At 55.1% G+C, this 21,588-nt stretch overlaps 1 protein-coding gene across 1 annotated transcript in view; it reads right to left on the bottom strand.

Moving 5' to 3' along the window:
• FMNL3 (formin like 3) overlaps window positions 1–21,588 on the bottom strand; it is a 52,350-nt gene that overhangs the window by 5,819 nt on the left and 24,943 nt on the right. Inside the window, exons 2-16 of the mRNA XM_052639416.1 lie at window positions 15,133–15,216; window positions 13,934–14,014; window positions 13,589–13,665; window positions 10,218–10,301; window positions 7,189–7,341; window positions 5,882–5,990; window positions 5,621–5,697; window positions 5,191–5,284; window positions 3,760–3,834; window positions 2,938–3,048; window positions 2,486–2,635; window positions 1,944–2,045; window positions 755–1,034; window positions 259–327; window positions 46–170 (exon numbers count right to left, since the gene is read on the bottom strand). Of these exons, the coding sequence (XP_052495376.1) occupies window positions 46–170; window positions 259–327; window positions 755–1,034; window positions 1,944–2,045; window positions 2,486–2,635; window positions 2,938–3,048; window positions 3,760–3,834; window positions 5,191–5,284; window positions 5,621–5,697; window positions 5,882–5,990; window positions 7,189–7,341; window positions 10,218–10,301; window positions 13,589–13,665; window positions 13,934–14,014; window positions 15,133–15,216 (1,671 nt within the window). The remainder of the gene's footprint in view (window positions 1–45; window positions 171–258; window positions 328–754; window positions 1,035–1,943; window positions 2,046–2,485; window positions 2,636–2,937; window positions 3,049–3,759; window positions 3,835–5,190; window positions 5,285–5,620; window positions 5,698–5,881; window positions 5,991–7,188; window positions 7,342–10,217; window positions 10,302–13,588; window positions 13,666–13,933; window positions 14,015–15,132; window positions 15,217–21,588) is intronic.

Genomic DNA, 21,588 nt, shown 5'->3' with positions numbered 1-21,588 from the left:
TCCCTAGCCCCCAACCCCATTCCTCAGGGCCCCGGGCCCTGCTACCTCCAAGATCTTCTCATCATCAAGTTCGCTAAAGACAGTGCCGCTGATCTGGTTGGGTTTTAGGGCTGTCCAGTTGAAGACGGGCAGCCGGAACTTGGTCTTGATAGGTTTCTTAATGCGAATGGCTGATTTAGAAGGAGGATCAGTGAGACAGGAGCCAAGGACACACTCCCTCAGTCCACTAGCTCTGCCCAGAGCCCTCGGGACACTCACCTGACAGGCCTACTGTCAGCACCACAGAGGGGGCAGCGCCAGGGAGAGGTGGGGCCGGGGGACACTTGTCTGGGGGAAGAAGAAATGGCACAGTAACTCAAGGGCCAAGAGACCCCTCTGCTCACCTACCTGTCCTTAAAGACCTTCAGGGGAGCAGGCTTCATGAACTCCCTGCCCAAGCGGCTCCCAGGGGTTCTAACTCTGACTCCCAGGGGTCCCGGGGGTGGTGATGCTGGTCTCTGACCTACGCTTTCCTGCTTTAGTCTAAGCCCTCTCCTTGAATGTCTTCAGAGGAATCAGTAGCAGCATCTTTACGCTCCTTAAAACAGATCCACACCTGCTCTTAGAATCCCTTCCCTAGTAACCTGAGCATCCCTCAGATTCCAACCCTCCCTCAGCCCCTCCCATCTGACTTTACATCCTTCCAAACACATCCCCTATGGGCCCACAATAAGGCTGTACCTCTTGGCTTTTACCAGGTAAGGGTTCTGCTTACCTGGTAACGGGGGAGGAGGCGGGGGCAAGGGAGGAGCTGGCGGTGGAGGCAGAGGCAGGGCCTCCTCAGGGGGTGGGGCCAGAGCGAGGAGGTCCAGGTCAGAGTGGGGCATGCCCTCATTCAGCTCTGCAGAGCCCACCCGGGCCAGAGCCTCGCTGCCCACGGACTCTAGGCCCCGGGCACTGGGCTCCAAGTGGCATCGGCGCTGGAAGGCCTCCTCTTTCTCTTTAATGAGCCGCCGCAGGGTGTGTACCTGGTGGCTCGTGTTCTCATAGGTCTCCTATTGGGCAGAGGGTACTATTAGGAAAAGAGCACCTGAAGGCCTCTGGGAGGGAGGCTTCCTACACCGGGGTCTCCAGGAGGGTGCTCAGAGGCAGAGCAGCAGAAACCCAGGCAGGGACTGGGGGAAGCTGGGATGAAACATAACAAGAGGCGAGTGGAAGAGTCGACCACCTGGCCAGCACCCTGCAGTGCTCCAGTCCAGTTTCCCTGGTCCTTCAAGACCTGGGTAGAAGGCTGCCTTATGGATGCTCATTGACCCACCAGCAGCCTGCTATGGCTGCTCTCAGCCCTTGGTGCCTCAGGCCTGCTCTCGTTCCATCTGGTTTGTACAACTGCTCAACTGGAAGCCCCCTATGGACGAGGCCCTGCCTTAGCCACCTCTGTGTCCTCCATACTCCCGACAGAGCACTTCAGACTCTTAGCAGGGGCTTGGCGGATATGTGCTGGGCTCAACAGAGCTGGCATAACTGTATTCCTGTGGGAGAACAGGTAGGTTGGGGCATGATTTTAACTACAAAAGTTCAATGAGGGACAGAGAAGACACTGAAATATGAGAAGGCATTGCCCTCTAGTATGGGATGCCTGGTGGAAACCCTAACAAACAGCCCCAAGGAGGGCTGGGGAAGCACGTGGAGGAGCCGGCGAGAGAGAAGCAAGGGGACGGGCTGGAGGAGGAGGCGGGGACTTCAGAGGGGTCTCCACCTTTCTGTGTGTGCATCTGGCCCACTATGGCTCCAGCTTCCCTCTCCAGCTAGATCCTGGGATGAAATCATTGGCCCACCCTCAGTGGAATGCTCCAAGGGTGAATCAAGATCTGGATTCTTGAGGACTTGACACGACTCAAGGATGGAAAGCAAGATCCCCTGGCCCCAGCGCCCAGGGGCCCCTTCCCCAGGTAACCTGGTACCTTGACGCTCTCCAGTTCCTTCTCCCGCTGCAGCAGTTGCTTCTCTAGCTCCGCCACACGCATCATGTTTTCATTCTCTAGGTCCAGAAGCTTCTCTGTGAGCTGCAGGATGAGAAGGGCAGGTCTGGGGGCCAGTCCTAAAGCCTGCCACTCAGCGGAGCCTAAGCCCGAGTGACCCACCCGAGCCCAACCCCTCCACCCAGGGCTCCAAAGGCAGCTTGGCCCAGTGGCTTCCCTACGGACTCCTGTGGGCCTGGGATCTGAGGCCGCAGGAAACAGTACTAGGCGAATGGCTACACCCAACTCTGGAGCCCAAGGCCACCTCACATCCAGTCCAGAGGGCACTAGTGGCGTGTTCACTCCACCACGGATGGCCCCGTGCCTCAGCCGAATCACGTGCCGGAGGGCCCTGCTGGGTTCTGAGGCTTCCCAGGGGCTCAGTCGGGAGGTAAGCAGGTCGGCTTGGGATTCCTGGGACTCACATGTCCCCATTCCCTCCCCACCCTCAACAGCGGTCCTGGCAGCAATGGAGGACCACGTACATGGGACACATGCTCCTCCAGCTCTTCCACCTTCTCCAGGGCCACATTCTTGGTCTCGGCATCCTCCAACAAACCCCCCACGTCGAACACGTTGTCCAGGTACGCCTGGATCTGCACCTGCAGCTTCTCGCTCTCTGTGTGCCGCGACTTCTGGGGAAGAGCAGACAGTAGCAGTGGGGGGAGCCTCCTCATCCCCTCCACGACCCCTTCCCAGAGCTGGGAGCCAGGGAGTTCCTCCTGCAGCAGTGTCCGATTCTTGGCCCTGGAGCTGACTGACTTGAGCCCTCTGCGGGAAGGCCTGAACCCCAGGCCACAGAAGGCAGGTGGGGTGCCAGGAGCATCCATGACTAGGCTCTTAGAAAAGAAACACCTGCTGTGACACAGCTAAGCTGGTCCTCTGTCCTGAACTGTCCTGAAGTGCCTCCCACTGTGAGGACTCAGGCCCAGCTCACCTGCAGGAACTCCTCCAGCCCCAGCTTTGTGAACTCATACTGCAGATGGACCCGGAAGTTCATGTCTTCCACTGAGTGCACCACGATGTTGATAAACTGCATGCAGGCCACCTGGGGGAGGAGCAGCCCAGAGGGTCAGAGGGCTGAGACAGAGATGGTAGGTGGCTGCAGAACCAGCATCATCAGGGGGATGATCAAAAGGAGTGAGTAAATAGGTAAGTCTTTGAGGAACAATAGCAATAAGAGTATTTTAATTTAAGTCAAACAATATGCAGCGTATGAAGACAAATTATATGAGAAATGAGTATAAATGAAGATTCGTGCTCGGATTTCCTTTGCACATCAGCAGGTTTGTTTTTTTTAACTTCCTTCTATTTTTATTTTTTGGCCACATCACCTGGCATGTGGGATCTTAGCTCCCCGATTGAACCCGTGCCCCCTGCAGCGGAAGTGCAGAATCTTAACCACTGGGTCACCAGGAAAGCCCCTCAACAGGTATTTCTTGAGACCACCCTAATAGCTGAACACCTTCGACTGAGGAAAAGTGAAGCCAGAGGAAAAGCTGGGGGAAGGAAAGCAGCTCAGAAAGGATCCAAATCAGGGACCGTAAGGCCACAAAAAGGGGGAAAGGAACCAGACCCAAGACAGGAAGATGACCTTGTCCTGGAGTTTCCTCTGGGGTGAGTGGACAAGCAGCGGTTACTGAGTAGAGAACCACTTGCGCTTCTACACAGAACACCAAAGCGCACTGTCGGCCTGGCCCAGCTCTCAAGGAGTAGGTGGCCCTGCTGGGCAAGCTCCTGACCCAGCCCAGCTCCTCACCATGAAGTCGATGTTGCTGTCCTCATTCCGGAAATATTCCATCAGCTTCTCAAAGCGGTGCAGCTCCTTGCACACCTGAACAAACAGACTTTCTCAGTGACAGGATCTGTCCCTTGCAGAACCCTAGCACTCCCCGAGCCCTGGTTCCTAGGAACATTCGGCAAAGGGACTGGTTCTGACCAAGTATAACCACAACTCTTCATGTAACTGGCCACTTGGGACATGACATAAGAAAGCCTGGGACCTGACATCTGCTCTGGGCCTCAGAAGGGGCTCAGTAAAGGTGTGACCTTAGTCTGGGCTCTAGGTGCCCCTGGGGGTAGGCCAAGAAGAAACAAAGGGGTCTGGGGTGCTGAGTTATTGAAAGGAGTGGGGTGGAAGACGGGTGGAGACCAAGGCTGAGGCAGGACGCTGAGGTCCTAGCAGGGATGCAGGAGAGAGGCTGGGGCGCAGGAAAGCCCCAGAGCTGAGAGGGGTCCAGAGACTCCACTGAGCCTCTGGCTTCAAGGAGGAAGAGCCACTTCCTGGCTTGAACAATGGATGCTAGGGAAGAGGTCCAAAGAGGAGGAAGGGGTGGGACCAGCAGCTGCGGCTGGATGTCAAGGAATCCTATGTTCAGGCAGATGGGGGTTTCAGAGCCAGGCCCTGGGGCTGGGGAATTCCCAGTAGGAGGTCCCTCTCCCTTCACCAACAACAGCACCCCCCAGGAGAACCCCTGCTTCTCCTCCCACAACAAGTATAACTGCCTTGGGTACAACCAGTGTGTTCACCGCTGCTGAACCACCCAGGGTGCCTGTTAAAGCACAGATCACCAGGCTTCCCAGGGGTCCAACCATTACCAGGCTCTTCAGGTATTCTGAAGGAGATCAACCCTGGGATTTCTTTGGAAGAAATGATGCTAAAGCTGAAGCTCCAGTACTTTGGCCACCTCATGCGAAGGGTTGACTCATTGGAAAAGACTTTGATGCTGGGAGGGATTGGGGGCAGGAGCAAAAGGGACGACCGAGGATGAGATGGCTGGATGGCATCACTGACTTGATGGACGTGAGTCTGAGTGAATTCCAGGAGTTGGTGATGGACAGGGAGGCCTGGCGTGCTGCGATTCATGGAGTCGCAAAGAGTCGGACACGACTGAGCGACTGGACTGAACTCAGGTATTCTGCACAGTGGTCTAGGACTGTGCGACTGTAGCCCTCAATGAGGGCATCCTTTGCTGGCCAATCAGGGGCATCCCCAACATAAGATCTAGTAAGACTGAAGACTGGCTTTGGGTTTAAAAAAGGGGGCAGACCACCTAGCTAAAAGCACTGGGCTGTTAAAATCCCCAGGACGTGTGAGATCACAGGAAAGGGTGCTTACCTACCTTGCTCCCATATCCTCCCCACCAAACACACACATGCACACACACACACATGAATGTAGGGCACTGACCTCTTTGAAATTGTCAAAGGCAGCGAGAATGATTTCGTGACCTCCTCGTACCAAACACACAGCTGCCAGGAGCTCTAAGACAAGGGCTTTGGTCCTAAGGGGTGGAAAATAAAAATGAACACCCTCGCCCCTGCCCTGGCCACGACACAGTTCACTTACACACCTGTGTGAGTCCTTTCGAGAGAACAAAGACAGCCTCCGTGGTGAAGGAGAAGGTGTGGGCTTGGGAGAGAAGGCAGGGGAGACAAGCTGGCTCCCTTCCCTAAGCTGTGAGGGAAGCAGAGCACTGCTCCTCCAGCAGAGGGGAGGGGGCCGAATTGAGGCACTGACCTAGGCCATGGGGCCCGAGACCAGGCAGGACTTCCAGACAGGGACAAGTGGAGCCCCGATCTCCAGAGCCCTGGGCAGAGAGGGGAGGAAAGGAACTCACCTTGGATTCTTGTTGTTGAGACTGAGCGCAATCTCATTGACAGCGTGAGGGTGGGACATGACCAGGTTGAATCCATACTGCAGCAAGGAGAGAGGACAGGAGGGGAGACGGTGATGAAGGGAAGGCAGGCCCCAGCTGCAGCTGCCTGAAGGTGGCCCCACCCGCAAACTCATCCTTTACAAGCTGGTGCCTTCCTAGCTCTCCTGGTTGGGAGACCAGGTAGAAGGGGCAGAACGCCCGTGGCCAGTGCTGTTGCCTTACCTGGTAGTTCATGATGGCTCTGAGACAAAGGATACACACGTGGACATCATCCTTCTGGCTCACCAGGCGGGAGTTCTTCAGGGCCCTGCGCCCAGGGAGAGTGCTGTACCTGGGGGAGAGGGGGTTTCTGGTGAAGGGTCGGGGGCATGCAGCCTCACCCAGACAGCAGGCTGCCCCTCAGCAGCAGGAGAAAAGGGGGATGGAGGCCCTTGCACCAACAGCCCCGAGAGAGAAGGTGCAGGGGGCAGGTGCTCCACTGTTTTCACCTCCCTGGAGCAGGTCTTTGTCAGTAAATCTCTAGGACCCCAGCCTTAAAACCAGTGCCCAAACCATCATAAGCCCAGAGCTCCTCCAAACACAACAGGAGGTGTGCAGGCCTTCCTAGACCTCAGGATGGGTCCAGGAGACATCCATCTGAGCCCCCCTTCCTCCTCCTCCCAGTCACTGCATCTTCTACACGTGCCCTGGGGCCGGGGCATCTTGGCTCCTACCCCATTTCTAGGTCCTAGAAAAGACAGAGCAAACCCCAGAGGCTACAAGAGGGCTGGGGCTACCTCTGACTTTGCCCCCAGTGATGTTTCATGGGAAAAAAAGGAAGCACAAATGGTATCTGGTCATGCATGACTAGAATGATGAGCAGGGTCAGGGGCAAGACCCAACGGAGACAAGGAGAAAAGCATGGCTGAGAGAAATCATGGAAAGGGCCGCAGGGCCCAAAGGGAAGCCTCCCTCTGTGAAGGGGCTCTGAGAAACCATCCAGTCCATCCACCTGCGTCCGGGCAGGACAGCTCTTCAGCTACTGCAGACCAACGCACACACTGCAGCCTTGGAGGAAAAAAGGCCTAAAGGAAGAAGTGAGGGAAAGGTGAGCAGCAGCAGGCTGGTAGGGGCTGGTCTCCGGGCAGCTGATGGAGCAGAGGGAAACACACATGAAGGCAGGTGCTGGACCAGCCGGTGAAGACCAACGAGCTGGATGAGGACAAGCCCTGCCCAGGGGCCTGGAGGAACAGCAGAGTGAGAGTGAGGAACGGAGGGGCCCCCAGAGAGGGGGAAACGAGAGGGGAGGGCTGCAACCCCAGAGGGGGTGGGCACAGCCGAGGGGGATGTACTTACCCAGGACAGGTCGCTGGGCAGAGTCAAGGGACAGAGAGGACAGACCAGAGACAGACTGGCAGGCAGAGGGCAAGAGAGCTGAGCCTGGAAGCAAGAGTGAAGGGAGGCGCGTGAGCACTCACCGCCGTCACCCAGGACCTGCACGGATGGGGGCGAGGGTGGGAGGCAGGCGGGCAGAGCAAGAGCACACATACCGGAGCACAGACTGGCGCGCAGAGCGAGCGAGGCTGTTGGTGAAGGGGGCTGACAGGGCGCTGGGTGGCTGCAGGTCCTCGATAGACCTGCTCCAGGACCGGAGCTTGTCAAACGCACCATCGTCACCACTCTCCAGAGCCTCAAAGTCAAACCTGGAGCAGGAAAGGACACACATGCACGCACACAGGAGAAATTCAGTGCCAAGCCCCTGGCGGGCCCACCCCTGCCCGTTAGACCTTGAGGGCCACGAGAAGCAAGGGCAGCCAGAAGAAAAAGCGGAACCGGGCAGCAGAGACCCAGCCCTGGCTGGGAGAGCCCCTGGCACAGGTGTGCTGAGCAGGGCAGAGGCAGTATGGGCCATGCCCAGGAGGGGCATCTGAGGAGATGGGGATTCTGGGAGGCCAGCTGCTGCTCCCCACTGGCCAAGCAACTCCAGGAGTCACCTCCCATGGGCCTGAAGGGACTCGGGGGGCTGGTAGTCTTTCTGCACCTCCAGCCATAGATAGGACATCTCAGAGAAGCCGTGGGTCCCCTTGACAGCCCGAAGAGCAGCGGTGGGGAAATGGGCAACTGCAGGTACTACTAGGCGGCCAACAGCAGCTGCTGGAGAGCCCTCTCAATGCCCTGAGGGCACCTGGGTGGTTCTGGATTATGTTCATGAGGCAGGTCTGAGTGGAGGGGGCTGGGGGTCCTGGTGAAGCCAGAGAGGGACAGGCCTCCATGTTCAGGAGGAACTCCACAGTCCCATCCCAGCACTGAGTTTTGATGGCTGGGATCTCCATGATTCTAGAGGTTTCTAGGTTTTCCTGGCTCAGAGGCTCCTCGCGCTGCAGGTTCCCTTGGGGGAGGGCAGAGGTGTGAACTGGGGTCCTTAGTGCCTACGAGAGTTGGGACGGCTTCTTTGTCACTTTTTGCTTCTCAGACCAGCTGTCTTCTACAATCAGCAGTTTGGGAGCGTGGCCAGAGCAAAGAGGACAGCTCAAGATGATGAACCCACAGGGCGTTCTCCCTTGCAGGTCCCCTCATTGGATCTCCCCCTCTGAGAAACAAGCCCCACTCCCCTTTCCTGTCCTCTTCCCTGAAGAGGGTCACCCAGGACAGACCGAGCATTTCCAACAGGCTCCTTAAATATGCACAGCGCCAGGGTCAAAGTCACAGAGGCCAAGGCTTTCTGAAATAGGAAGCAGTATCTGCAGATGCCTGAATGTTTCCAAGAAAGGAGGAGCAGACTTCAGGATCCTGACGGTCAGATGTTTGACGGGGCTTTCAAGCGGACCTCGGAGGAGTCTCTCCAGGACAGGGAAACCACTTGCCAGTGCCCTCCCTCCATTGAAAATAGTATTCCCCACTCCAACCGCACTCTGGGACGTTCAGTGTACAAATAAGTGCCTTGACTCGAACTCTATTTGGCTTCACTCTTCTCCTCTCAACCCTTCCCAAAACACACACTCTTACCTACCCTCTGCCTGCCCTGAGTCTTTCTTTTAAAAACACAGTCAAAGGTACTGCCATGGATACTACAATACTACGGTTCCAAGGTATTTTGGTTTCAAGCAGCTGGAATTTATTTGCTTTCCAAACAAGATAGGCTTATTTGGAAAAATGATCTACATCTTTTACTATAAAAGCTCTGAATTATTTTTTTAAATCGCTTCAGCAAATATTTTTCATTTCTTTCTATAAAAAGGGTAAGTTTTTTTTTTTTTTAAGGGATAGAAGGATGATGAGGCTTGACTTCTGCCCGGATGGGAAGGGGGAGTGGGTCACTCTTGGTTTTAACAGGATGACCTGGTAAAAATGACTAAGGCCAAACCCAGGAGGGGCAATAGTTCCGAACTCTTTAGGAGGTGAGGGGGAAAACCTGCTGAGGAAGGAGAATGGCCCAGGGCAAGGACGGCAGCAAGAAAAGTGAAAGTCATGACTGGGGCGGAGTCCCTGGACTGAGGAGTTCCCCAGGATGAGGGACTTTCAGCACTTACACTGGGGAAAGTCATGTGGGGAAAGTCACGGGTAAACTGGGATGATGGTCACCCGAGGGCTCTGGTAAGTCTTGGGTACAGGTCTGCATGTGTTGGTCACGCTGTGAATGATCAACATAATCCCTCTTTCCATACATTTAGGTAATTATGGTAGCGAAAGTGAAAGTGAAGTCGCTCAGTCATGTCCGACTCTTTGCGACCCTGTAGATGGTAGCCTACCAGGCTCCTCCGTCCATGGGGTTTTCCAGGCAAGAGTACTGGAGTGGATTGCCATTTCCTTCTCCAGAGAACACCACCTTAAATAACAACAATTAACAAATAAACAGTGGCTACCACAGTACAGTCTATGTTCCAAATACTACAGACTGCTTTACACACAACATCACCTAAGGCTTACAGCAACGCTGGAACATGGATCCCCTCTCACGTAAGAGGACCTCAACAATCTTTCCAGAGGTCACGCAGATGGTAAAGGACTGAAGAGACCCACGCCAGGCTTTGCCTTGAAAGCCCTCGTTCCTTCCACTCCCCACCCCAGCCCACGTTGCCTTTTCCTCTGTGTTAACGCACTTCCAGCTGCCTCCAAACCCCCGCCTGCTTGAAAAAGGCTCCTGAATGCTTCATTTTCAGTCTGTCAAAGGTCATGCTCACTGCTTCTGGGGTGACACGGAGAAACCCCCTCACAGCTGGAGACCTAAGTGGCTTTGCGAAGACCTAACTCTCCCAAAGTAAATGAACCCGGCGGGGGTCCTCTCTCCCAAAAGCCAGGACACCTCCTTGGGCAGCTCCCAGCATGGAGTCTGGGTCTTCTGGGTTAGGGTCCTGAGCTGCCCTTCCACAACTTGCCTTCTGCTCCCCAAAACGCACCTTCTGCTCCAGGCACCTGGCACTCTTCACTGACATCAGACAGCCCCGTGGCCACCTGCCCGTGCCCACACTGTTGCCTGGGGTTCCCATTCCACCTTCACTACTGGCAGTTCCAGTCAAAGCAGAATGGGGCCGTGTCCTACCTCACTGGTCCCCCTGCCCTGGTCCCAGGTGGTACTCACATGACAGAACACTGGGCAAAAGATAGGTAATCCACCAACACGTCCAGGCCTTTGTTTTCGTCATTCAGAAACTCCCGCACCCACCTGCAGATAAAGGAAAGGTAGTGGAGGAGTCTGCTAATAAAGTGGGTTGAGAGGGGGCAGCAAAAGGTGCCTCTGAGAAACAACATCCCCTCTTGGATCCTCTGGAGCTCAGCACCAGGCTGGGAGAATTCTGAAGATCAAAGCCTGTGGCTGACCCAGCCACGGCCATGTCACCTGGCTGGACCTCCCCCAGGCAGGGGAGCCACAGATGGGGAGAGATGCAGACCTCCCAGTACCATGTCAGCCCGACCAGCCTTCAGGAGCCCCTCCTCAAGAGCCAGGGCCCCCACTCCATCATCTCCTGGGTTCCTGGTGTCAAACACGAGGCTGGGCACACCTTCCTGATGCCACATTTGTGGGAGGAACTGAGGGTTACACAGAGCATTTACTGCAGTCCTCGGACAGAGCTGAGCCTGACGGAAGCCAGCAGGTCCCCAAATTGACTGGTGGCACAGCAGGTAAAGAACTCGCCTGCCGTGCAGGAGACATAGGAGATGTGGGTTTGATCCCTGGGTCAGGAAGGTCCCCTGGAGAAGGAAATGACAACCCACCCCAGCATTCTTGCCCAGGAAATCTCCACGACAGAGGAGCCTGGCGGGCTACAGTCCACAGGGTCACAAAGAGTTGGACACAACTGAGCACCCCAACTTAACCGAAGTCTCAGTTAAAAGACAGGCAAGGAGGGGCAAAGAGAGCTCTGGAAAAGAGGCATCCGGGCCAAAGGGCTCTCCACCAAGTTCAAGGAAAGGTATTTTGGGAAGCAGTGAACAGAGGGATACGTGGGCTTTCTGTGTGTGGTCACGGGTGAGTCTGGCAGAACAGGAGAAGGATGGGGGAACAGTCAGGAACTCAAGTAACTCTGGAACGGCTGTGACCTCTAAGGGACTGAACCTGGGAGGCAGGAAGACAGACAACAGACCGGGGTACTTCTACCCTTCTGCCTTCAAGCCTTTCGAACTGAGACATCCCTGGAAGGAAAGTCAGGAGCAAGTCCCAGGATTGTTACAGGACAGGTTCACTCCTGTCCTGGGACCCCAAGAGAAAGAAAACTCTCCAGATGAAACCCTGACTCTCCTGTGCCCTCTTCACTCTGAGAGTCTGGGGTTCTTTCTAGGCCAGCTGTGCCGAACAGCCCCCCAAGGCCGCTTCTCCCCCACAGCTGGGATACCAGCGCCATGTTGGATGGCCACACCCGGGCTGCAGAGAGAGGCCGGGCCAAAGCGCCAGGCACGGCAGAGATCTGGCAGCAAGCTCTGGCGGAGGAGGCTGACTGACACCGGAGCTGCCTGAAGTTAGCTTCCTCTCTGGGGGCCGACAGGCCTCCCGTTTCCTGTCTGTCTGCTCTCCAGCTCCCCGCCCCCTTCTCATTTCCTGTCTGAGTCTCCACTGCTATTTTCGGGATCTTGACACTTTGAGGAGATGTCAAAGGGCACCTCAGCAAGGCCGTGAAACCAACACAAACCAGGGGGAGGAGGAGCTGGGGTAGCTCTGGAACCCTGCTTCCCAGCCTGTCCCGCTCCAGGCCCGAGTCCCCATCTTCCAAGGGCCTGGGGCGGATCAGGCTGCTTCGGAGGCAGGATCACCCTCTTGCTACCTTGCCCTGGGCTCCCACCGCCCTGGAGCTCCCACAGCCCTGCCTGACAGCCTGACACACTCTTCCTGCCCAGAAATCCAGGAAGCGTCCTGGCTTTCCCACGTAACTCCACCAGGGGAGCACAGTTCAAATGACAGGAGCTCCTCAAATGCCAGATGCTGAGCTGCTCCTGGGAACCAAGGACCCGGTTGGGATCTCTAGCTTGTGTGCCAGCTGCTGAGAGGCCTGGGCCTGGGAACCACGCTGCTCTGGCCTCAGAGCCTGGCCAATGGCCAGAGGGGACGGCAGCAGGTAGAGGCGGAAGGCTGGGGGGACCGTCCCACACTGCTCCACAGCCCTCTCGGGGGAAGAGCAGAGCCCCCTCCTCACGCAGCAGGACTCGGTGAGGAGGACGTGAGGGAGAAGGAAGCAGGGAGGGGTAAAGGCCCTCCGGATGACTGCAGGGTGGAGCTTGGAGCTGTCATCTGTGTCATGCTCTCACACGTGGGGCAGCTGATGGGCCACTGCAGTTTTTCCTTCCTTGAGCTTCACCAAATAAAGGTGAAGGCTGAGTTACACATTTCCTAGCTGGTCAGTTCTCAATGTGTGGCTCATGCTTCATGGATGAGGTGTGAAAGCCAGCTCTGACCACCAAGCACAGCGACTGTGCCAGCAATGGTCCCTTTCCTGTTCTCTCCCATGACTGCAGGAGGCAGCTGACTGCATTCAGGTAGCCTGCACTAGAAGCCCAGGCGGGGCGGGAGGGGAAGGCAGATGATGTCATTTGGCTCTTTCTACTCCTGCTTCTGGGGCTGGAACCTGCCCAGCAACCCCCGCCTCCACCCCAGGCTAGACTTCTCACTCCTGTGAGCTCTCAATGAGCAGGCCAGATCTGTAGTACTGCCTGCAGCTCTCTGTCACAGTGAGGTGTCCCTCACTGTCCTTTGTGTACACACACACACACACACACACACACACACACACACACGCACGCTTGCTCTCTCTCTCATCCTCTCACTTTCACTATATTTACCCTGGCTGGTTACAGTTTTACGAATCCAAGACTGTAGCTCTTTCCCTGTATCTCACACATTAGACCTGTGCCTGCTCAGCAGGTCCTGGTTCCCCACTCCTCCGGGAAAAAAAAAAAAAAGACGACTCATGTAGTTTCTAGGGGCCCCGGCAACAGGTTGACAGGACCTGGGTCTGGGATTACAGAAGACACTCAGCATCTGGTCCACCTGCTTCAGACCTTCCCTGATGTTTCAGGAAGCTGATTCTGCTCATGAACTAAAACTGTCTTATAATCAAGCAAATAGTCTTCTGGGCACCAAACAGTCCACAAACCAGGTCTCAGCAACCCAATGCAATACATTCCCCCATTCCCAGCCTTCTCTGGGCCTCCCTTGGCCCAGCCCCAGGCCACAGGCAGACTCCAGTCTCAGCTGCTGTGGGAATGTCTTCCACTCAAAGCCACAGACTGAGGACCCCAGGAGAGGCCCCAGGCTTGCCAGCAGCATCCAGTCAGCAGCTGGCAGAGCTGAGGGGGAGAAAAGCCAGAAAAGGAACAGTCTGAAGCCCTCTGGGGAACCAAAAAGCATTCAAGAGGCAGCTCTGCCCCACAGCAAGAAGATAAACAGGCAAACTCTCCTCAGTGGATGTCGGGTCCTAAGCGGCCAGGTGGAAAGGCTGTGACGGTCAAGGGTGGACTCACCCAATGTGGTTGGTTCGCAGTGAGATCTCCAGCTCTCTCAGTACTTTGGTTGACTCCTGCACTCTCCTCCTGAATTTCTGTGAATGTAGGATTCTGTCACTGATGGGGGCCCCCAAGTCAACTTTACAATACAAGCAAAAGGGGCAGAAAAGGAAAGGGAAGGCACCCAAGAGGGTGATGATGGTCCTTCCATCTGCTTCCAGCCAGCCACTCCCCCACAGCCCAGAACACAGAAGCCCAGCTCCTGCTGCTCAGAACAGTCCTGACCCACGCCACAGGGCTTGCCCCTAAACCCCACAGGACTGCAAAGGACAGCAAGATGGGGCTACCTGCTTCGCACCTCACCTTCCGAGTTACGCTGGGGTCCAAGAAGCTCTGGAGTTTCTGGATGTACGTGTGGGGAGGATTCTTCACCTGGAATCGTTCCTGTGAGGGAAACACGTGTGTGCACGCAGACACTCAGGCTTCTGAGAAGAGTGCTGAGGAAGCAGGGCGCCCACAGTGTCTGATGTGAGGGGACTCCTTAAGCTGTCACCTGGCCCTTAACATCCCCCACACCGTAAGTTCCCCTCCGTGACTTATCCTCAGGTACTTCTCTGCTGCCATCTTCTCCTTCAATGAGTAATTTTGAGTTACTGAGTAGACCCAGTAACCCTGAGTCTAAAGTAATTTTCTGTGTTAAAAATTAAGAGGTTGCTTGCAGCCAGGCCTGTCTGAGTTCAAAAACTCATGATCTGTCATCTTCAAATGTACACAGGGGAAAAAAGCAAGGCCACAGGTGTGAGTTCTTGATTCTAAGCTAACTGAAAAATCTCTCTTTTCTCTTCTGGCTCTAAACACTTTCATGTAGAAAGAGCTTCCAATCCTCACATTCTGAGATTTGGCAACAGAAGACTAGAGGACCGGGGCTTCTCATTCCTAGAGGCCTGTAAGTAATGGGGAAAAGGCTGCTATTCACCAGGTCTGGAGCAGAGTGAAAGACAAATGGCACTTTGGATTCTTCAGCCAGGCACAGACCTCACCCTGGTTGGAAAGGCAGAAACAAGCTCTGCTGGGGAAACCACCAAACTCCTCCACAGCAGACCTCACAGCTCAACAAACCTCACTGGGAAGAAATCAAGACAGTGCTCTGTGGGAGCTCAAGGGGAACTTGGGCTACCAGCCTGTGTCTGTTAGTTCAGTTCAGTCGCTCAGTCATGTCCGACTCTCTGCGACCCCATGAATCACAGCACACCAGGCCTCCCTGTCCATCACCAACTCTCGGAGTTCACTCAGACTCGCGTCCATCGAGTCAGTGATGCCATCCAGCTATCTCATCCTCTGTCGTCCCCTTCTCCCCCAATCCCTCCCAGCATCAGAGTCTTTTCCAATGAGTCAACTCTTCGCATGATTTGTGTCTGTTAGGAAAATGCTTTTAGATGAGGAAATAAGCATGGGCTGAGGCCAAGACCAGGCCAGGGTTCCTCAAGGGACCCCAGGGCTGCGGTTAATGCCCAAGGCCCTGCCGCTGTGCCCAGCCTCACTTCCGGTCCCAAACCCTGTACCTGGTCACAGATGAGGTCCCACTTCTTCTCGTTGTCGTACTGCCGCAGGAGCCGTGCCTTGTCGGGAGGCAGGTTCATGGAGCTCTACAGAGAGAACCTGAGTCAATAGGGCTGACAGGCTTCCCTCACGCCTGAACCCTCAGGTTTCACCCGACATTCCATGGCTGAATAGGAAGGCTCAGAGGGGCACGACCATCTTCCTGTTTCCCCTTCACGTTTGGTTCAGTTTGGCTGAGCAGCATTTTCCAAACCACAGGTTGTGGAATCAGTGTAGTCAGTCAAGAGTAACTTTATTTTGAATGAGAATGAAGAGATTAAAACAGAACAAGAATTTAAGGTATCAGAATTGATTGCAATTAGGAAGTATAAATAATGTTTCACAGTTTTTGTTTCATGAATGAAACACACACAATATAAGATGTGTTTCTTAACATGGGACAGGTCAGAAAAGTTTGAAAGTCACCAGTCTAAAGTGACAACATCAATCAATTTCCCCCCACAGCCTGGGAGCTGGGCAGGCTTCTTGTACCCCGACTCCGGGTGAATCCTGAGCCACCCTATACATAGCCTGTGCAGATGCTGCAACTCTAACCCTTTCCTTCACATCCAGAACACCAAGAATGAGCAGAACATCAACATGAAGATAACTGCTCAAGTTTTTAAGGAAACAGTTTACAAGATTTCAGTACTTTAATCATTTGTGCTGATTACTTATGACACAGCTCTCAATTATTTAAGACACAGTGAAGTGTCCCAGCCCCTCACTGAGACACTCTAGCTGAGAGTACAGGACAGACCAGGGGTCATTTTATTTTGTTCACTACCATCTGCTGAATGAATACAGGAACACAGGTGTAAGTGAATGAAAGCCAAGGCATCCAGGGGCAAGCCCCACCCAGACCAGCAGCCCTTCTGTCCCCTCCTTACCCCTCCCCTCCCACTCCGGTCCAGCCAAGCCCCTCCTCTAACCAGTCTAGCTGCCTTGGCTGCAGGTCACAGTAAGGCCTTCCTCTCATCTCCCTCTCCCTTACCTACTGCTCCAAGCTCAGCTCTAATTTCCAGGTAAACAAAGCGCGACCACCTGGCTTATCTCTGTTGGGCCCTTGATATCCTTGTCCCTGGGGACACAAATTGTATGTGCCCGGGGTCCTGAGGAGTCATACCAGCTCTGAGTTATTCCAAAAACAGCAAGAGTATCCTGGGAGTAGGCTCTCTGTTTTCTAAGAAATTGAAAGAAAATCCTTAAACATCATTTATTTCTGTTACATGTATCTATTTATTAGGTATTTATTTACACACACACTATTAAGCCAGTTGTATGCTCAAGGACTTTCCAGGTGGTGCTGGTGGTAAAGAACACGCCTGCCAATTCAGGAGACACCAAAGACGTGGGTTTGATCCCTGGATCGGGAAGATCCCCTGGAGGAGGGCATGGCAATCCACTCCAATATTCTGGCCTGGAGATTCCCAAGGACATTGGAGCCTGGTGAGCTATGGTCCATACGGTCACAAAGAGTTGGACGCGACTGAAGCGACTTACACACACACACACACACACACACACACACAGTCATCTAAAGGACTGATTGTACCATTAGTCATATGATCGCCAACCCCTAATAATCTCCAACCCTATGACAGGCACCAAGTGGAGAGTAAGTTGACGGTAAACCTGTGGTGAAGAGGTACCATCTGTGGGGCTTCCTCAGTGGCTCAGTGGTAGAGAATCCGCCTGCCCATGGAGGAGACACAGGTCAACGATCCCCGATCCGGGAAGATCCCATGTGCTATGGAGCAGCCAAGCCCGTGCACCCCAACTACTGAGCCTGTGCTCTAGAGCCTGGGGGCTGAGCTGCAACTCCTGAAGACTGTGTGCCCTATAGCCTGTGCTTTGCAACAAGAGAAGACACTACAATGTGAAGCCTGTGCCCTGAACCAAGGGAGTAGCCCCTGCTCGGTGCAACTAGAGAAAAGCCTGAGCGGCAACAAACATCCAGCACAGCCAAAGATAAATAAATTAAAAAACACAAACAGGTTCTGGTTCTGAGCTCTGGGCCAAGCTTCTGGCTGGAAACAGGGTCATTATGACTCGAAAAAGGAAGTGGAGTTGGGATCTCTGTTCAGTGTTTAGAAATGGAAGAATTTAGAAACCCAGAAGACAAGAAAAAAAGGGGAAGGGACCACCACATCACCCCTCTCCCCATGGTTGCTCCCGCTCTGTGAGTCTGCCTGAGCTTCCGCAGGGAAGAGGGGCTAACCGAATCCGCCCCACTGCCGATGGAGCAGGCCTGGCCGGACAGGCAAATGGAACCCCAGGTGTTCTCTCTGGGACCTCCCTGCTAAGGGCCGATCTCAGCGTGTCTGAGTGGCCAGCAGGACAGGAGCAGGAGGCCACCACAGAACAGGGACCGAAGACCAAAGGTGGCCTGGAGCAAGTTCTCCCACCTAAGCAGGGCCAGGCTGCAGCCCGCAGAGCCCGTGGGACCAGGCCTGGTTCTGGCTCTGCGCACCGCCTGAGGTGGCTTCACTGTCCTCTTGAGCCTCTCTCCCTTGTCTGAAGGCAGAAAACGGTAGTCTCCCCTGGAAGCACACGACTCGGGAGGGGGAGGAGGAGGAGGAGCGACTCGGGAGGGGGAGGGGGAGCTCGTCGGGCTGTGGCAGACATCGCATCCCGTCTACACCAACTTCCTCCCTCAGCCGCTGGGGCCTCACACTTCCCCACCAGGTGAACCACTGAGAAAACGTCTGGTCCTCTGGGGCTTCAAAGACGAAGCAGGGTCACCACCTCTGGGAACTCCAGCCTAAGAGTATGGAAGAGGAACCTCAGGGAACTGGCCAGACTTGAGATGTCCAGGAGAGAGGGATGCCAGCAAACAGAAACCAGGGGCAGGAGCGTGAAGCAGCTCTGACCACAGGCCCACGTCCTCCCGTCTAGAGCTCTGGGTGACGCTTCTGAGCAGTGAGGGTAGTTTCCTCTCCTTTGTAACTGAAGTGTGATGGGGAAGGAAGTGGGTGGGGGAATTCCCCAGCCTCCAAGACTCACAAGAAGTCAGCCATGGACTGTGGGGGGTGGGAGCCACCCATCACGGGCAGGGCCAGGGTTTGGCAGTTCTCTCCCCGCCAGGCCATGGCATCGGGGCCCCTGCTTCCAGCAGATACTGCGTGTGAGGCCAGCAGGCCTCAATGTCCTGAGGAAGGGCAGCTTCCTGAGTTCCGGGGACAGCCAGGGAGCAAACCTGCCAACCTTCCTTCCGGTTTCAGTCAGAGGTTTCTTCCTTGACATTTTCCTGCTGTGGCTCCACTGAGACCACAGGCTCTCTTGAGGCAGAAGCCGGGCTGAGTTCTTGCTAACTCCTCTCAGAGCCCCTCGCTGAAGAGAAAGGAGACTCGGCTGTTTTGGAGCAGAGGACACTGGATGTGGAACCAGCGAGCTCCAGATCGACTTGAAGCTCTTCAGAGTCATAGAACCTCAGAGAGCTCATTCACAAAACGGAGATAATCTCACCACTTCACAGGGTTTTATGAGGATTAAATGATAAATACTTTAGGTCCGAGTAAGTCTGGAACACTGTGGGTGTTCAACACACTTTCCTCCCCGCTCCTCCTAGAAACCCTGAGCGATGCTCTGACGCCCCAAGGACCTGCCCTCTCCCTGGTTGTCCTCTATTCCTGCCTCTGTCCCTCCTCCTTCCGCTCTGCTTCTCAACACTCTGAGGACAGAGCAACCCCTCACCCCTGCTTTGATCCTTCGCTGCTAAGACTAGGAGGCAGTAAAACATCACTGTCCTGGGAAGGGAGGGGGAGACTCCAGGGAGACAGGAGAAGAGGAACTCAGACTCAAAGCAACTCTGGGACGGATTCCTAAATCAGAGGGAACCAGCCAGAAGTCTAAAATAAAAACCTATAACAGGAAGAAGCAGAAAGGGGTGGATCTGATGCTTCTCCAGCAAGGCGGCTCTGGTTTACAGCCAGTTTGAGGCCAGGCCGAGCACCCTGCTCAGGGGCCAACCCCTTCCATGGGAGCAAGGGCCCAGTCCCCCCAGCGAGGCTTCCTTTCTCCCCACACGACCCTGTTGGCCCCAGAGAAGCAGAGGAGGGGGAGCTGGCTCTGGTCACAGAGGTTCCTTTCCCTTTCCTGTTCTGCACCCCCAGCCAGTTAGCCCCTCCTCGCTTCCTTCCCACCGCAGGGGAAGGGAAATGCCGGTGGGGCTGGAGTTTTCTTCAAAGCTGTGGGTCCTGTGCTGGGACTCACCCATCCTCTGCCAGTCTCCTTGGGCCAAGCCTGGGGAAAACCCAACAAACAGAGATAGGAACCACCCAAAATTCCCAGCTGCCTCTACTGGTCCTAGTCAGTCATGATAAATTTCAGGATCAGAGGCTAAAATGGCATAGCTCCTCTGAGGAGAGAGAGAGAAAGAGAGATGGCTGAAATGTTCCTGCAAAGGGGATTCTGGAGACTTAAGGAAGGGCAGGCAGGGGCTGTTCATTTTGAGCAAATATAGAATGTGAGTTGGTGGTTTTCTTAATGTTTTCCCTCTCAGAACCACCTCCCCACCGAGGCCCTTACGGCTGGCCACTTCTCCCTGGAGTGGTAGCCGCAGTCGCCATGCTCAGCCCGTGGGGCAGGGAGCCCTGGGAAGCTGAGTCTAGATCCTCCCCAGAGGGGAAATGAGGTACTGTCCCAGGCACCACATGCTATTGAGCCCTGGCCCCTGGTCACAGCTGCCAGCAAGTCCTCACGGGCATCTGCAGATCAGTCCATTATGCGGATGGCAGAGGAGAGGTGGTGAGGAGGTACGAGGTGTGGGAGTCCAGGAGACTGCTGGAGGAGCAACTGGAGTACCATATTCCCACCAGGAGCCCCTCACAAACCAACATCTCTGCCCCCAAGTCAATGGAGAAGCAGGCAACACTGGGCACAGAGGTCCACACCCAGCCGCCAAATGGACCTAGGGTTAGTAGTGGCCAGGCCTCCCCTCCACGTGTCTCTCTTGGTGGGCAGTAGGGGCAGCTGTGGCCAGCTGGGTGCTGCTCCCAAAGGGCAGGAGCCCAAGGAGGTGGGAGGCATCATTCCTGCTACCCCGGCCCCCTCAGCGGCCATAGCCAGCCCTGCCGCGGTAGCAGCTCCCAGACAATGAGAGTTATTTTCAGCCAGCGCTTTAACACAAGCCAGCTGGCCAGTGTGCAGGGCGGGAGGCCTCCTCCACCCGGCCCGCCCAGACAGCAGGCCCAGCCCGGTGCTTACGCTGCCACCGCCTCTGCGTCACTGTTTGTTTATCTCACTCTTTCAGCACAGCTTCTTCCAACTGCCCCCCAAAACTACAATATTGGCAAAAGGAAATTAAAAAAATCAGAGTGTTTGAGCAAAGGTCCAAGAGCTAAAATTAAGAAGGTCCAGATATGGGAAGCACAGCTTCCCCAGCCCTGTGACCAGTGGGTGTAGTGCAGGGAGGAAGTGGGCCGGCTCGGCAGCCAGGTCTCAACACAGCCCCCGCAGACAGGCCGAGCCAGGCTCTGCGGCCAACCTAGGAGATGAAGCTCAGGATGGCTCTCCTCACTTTCCTCCCTCCCATCCTTCTTTTCAGAGCTCAGGTTTGGAGAAGATAACATGACACAGACAGAGCCTGGAATGAGCCCGAGTCAACTGGGAAAGGCTCTGGGAGAAGTGCCCTGCGGCAGAAAGGAAATCATGAGAACAGTTCATGACACTTGGCTGGAGGAAGAGGGAGCCCTGCCCATGATGGAGTGGGGTGAACACTTGGAGTGGGGTAGAATAGAAAGGAGTGGACCGGGAGCAGTCACCTCCCTAGATGCGAGGCCTGGAGCCCTGGTGCCGCCAAATCCCACAGCCTCAACAGAGCAGCTCCCCCGCCTCCTCCCCTCCCTCCATGTGCAGCCCCAGCACAGGAGCTCACGCGTCTGACACAGCTCACCACACACACGGTTTCTTCGAGGCCTGAGCTGCCCGACTAGACTTGCGGGAAATTCACCATAGTGCCTCATGACGAGACATCGGAAAAGTGGGTGCTCCTTGACTTAAGTGTCTGTAGCGGCTTTGAGCTGACTTTCTGGTTCTGTTTGCTTGAAGCTATCACTTTGGGGACAAGCTACCAGAGAAAAGCCAGCTTTCAGAGCCCTGTCTGGAGAACGTGTTTCTGTGGTCACTGATGACTCTATAACCAGAAATGACTTGCTGAGCAGTTACGGGCCAAGTCCCTGAGCAGGCTGGAGGAAAAAGAGATGGATTTGCCAGATGTCTCAGGCTGAGCTCCGCAACTCACACCAGGGAAGTCGGGTAAAGGCGAGGTCCTGGAAGGCCGTTGTCAATCAAATGAAGAGGTGGCTTTATCCAAATACAACTGTACCCCGAGGCCTCCTCCTCACCATGGTCGACTCCCACCTTGGATCCTGAACTGGTGCAGGAAGTCAGTCAGGTCCCCAGCGCCAGCAAAGCCC

This window comes from Budorcas taxicolor, chromosome 5 (assembly GCF_023091745.1).
Source record: "Budorcas taxicolor isolate Tak-1 chromosome 5, Takin1.1, whole genome shotgun sequence".
Taxonomy (NCBI): Eukaryota; Metazoa; Chordata; class Mammalia; order Artiodactyla; family Bovidae; genus Budorcas; species Budorcas taxicolor.
This window is presented reverse-complemented; position numbering and strand designations above follow the sequence as displayed.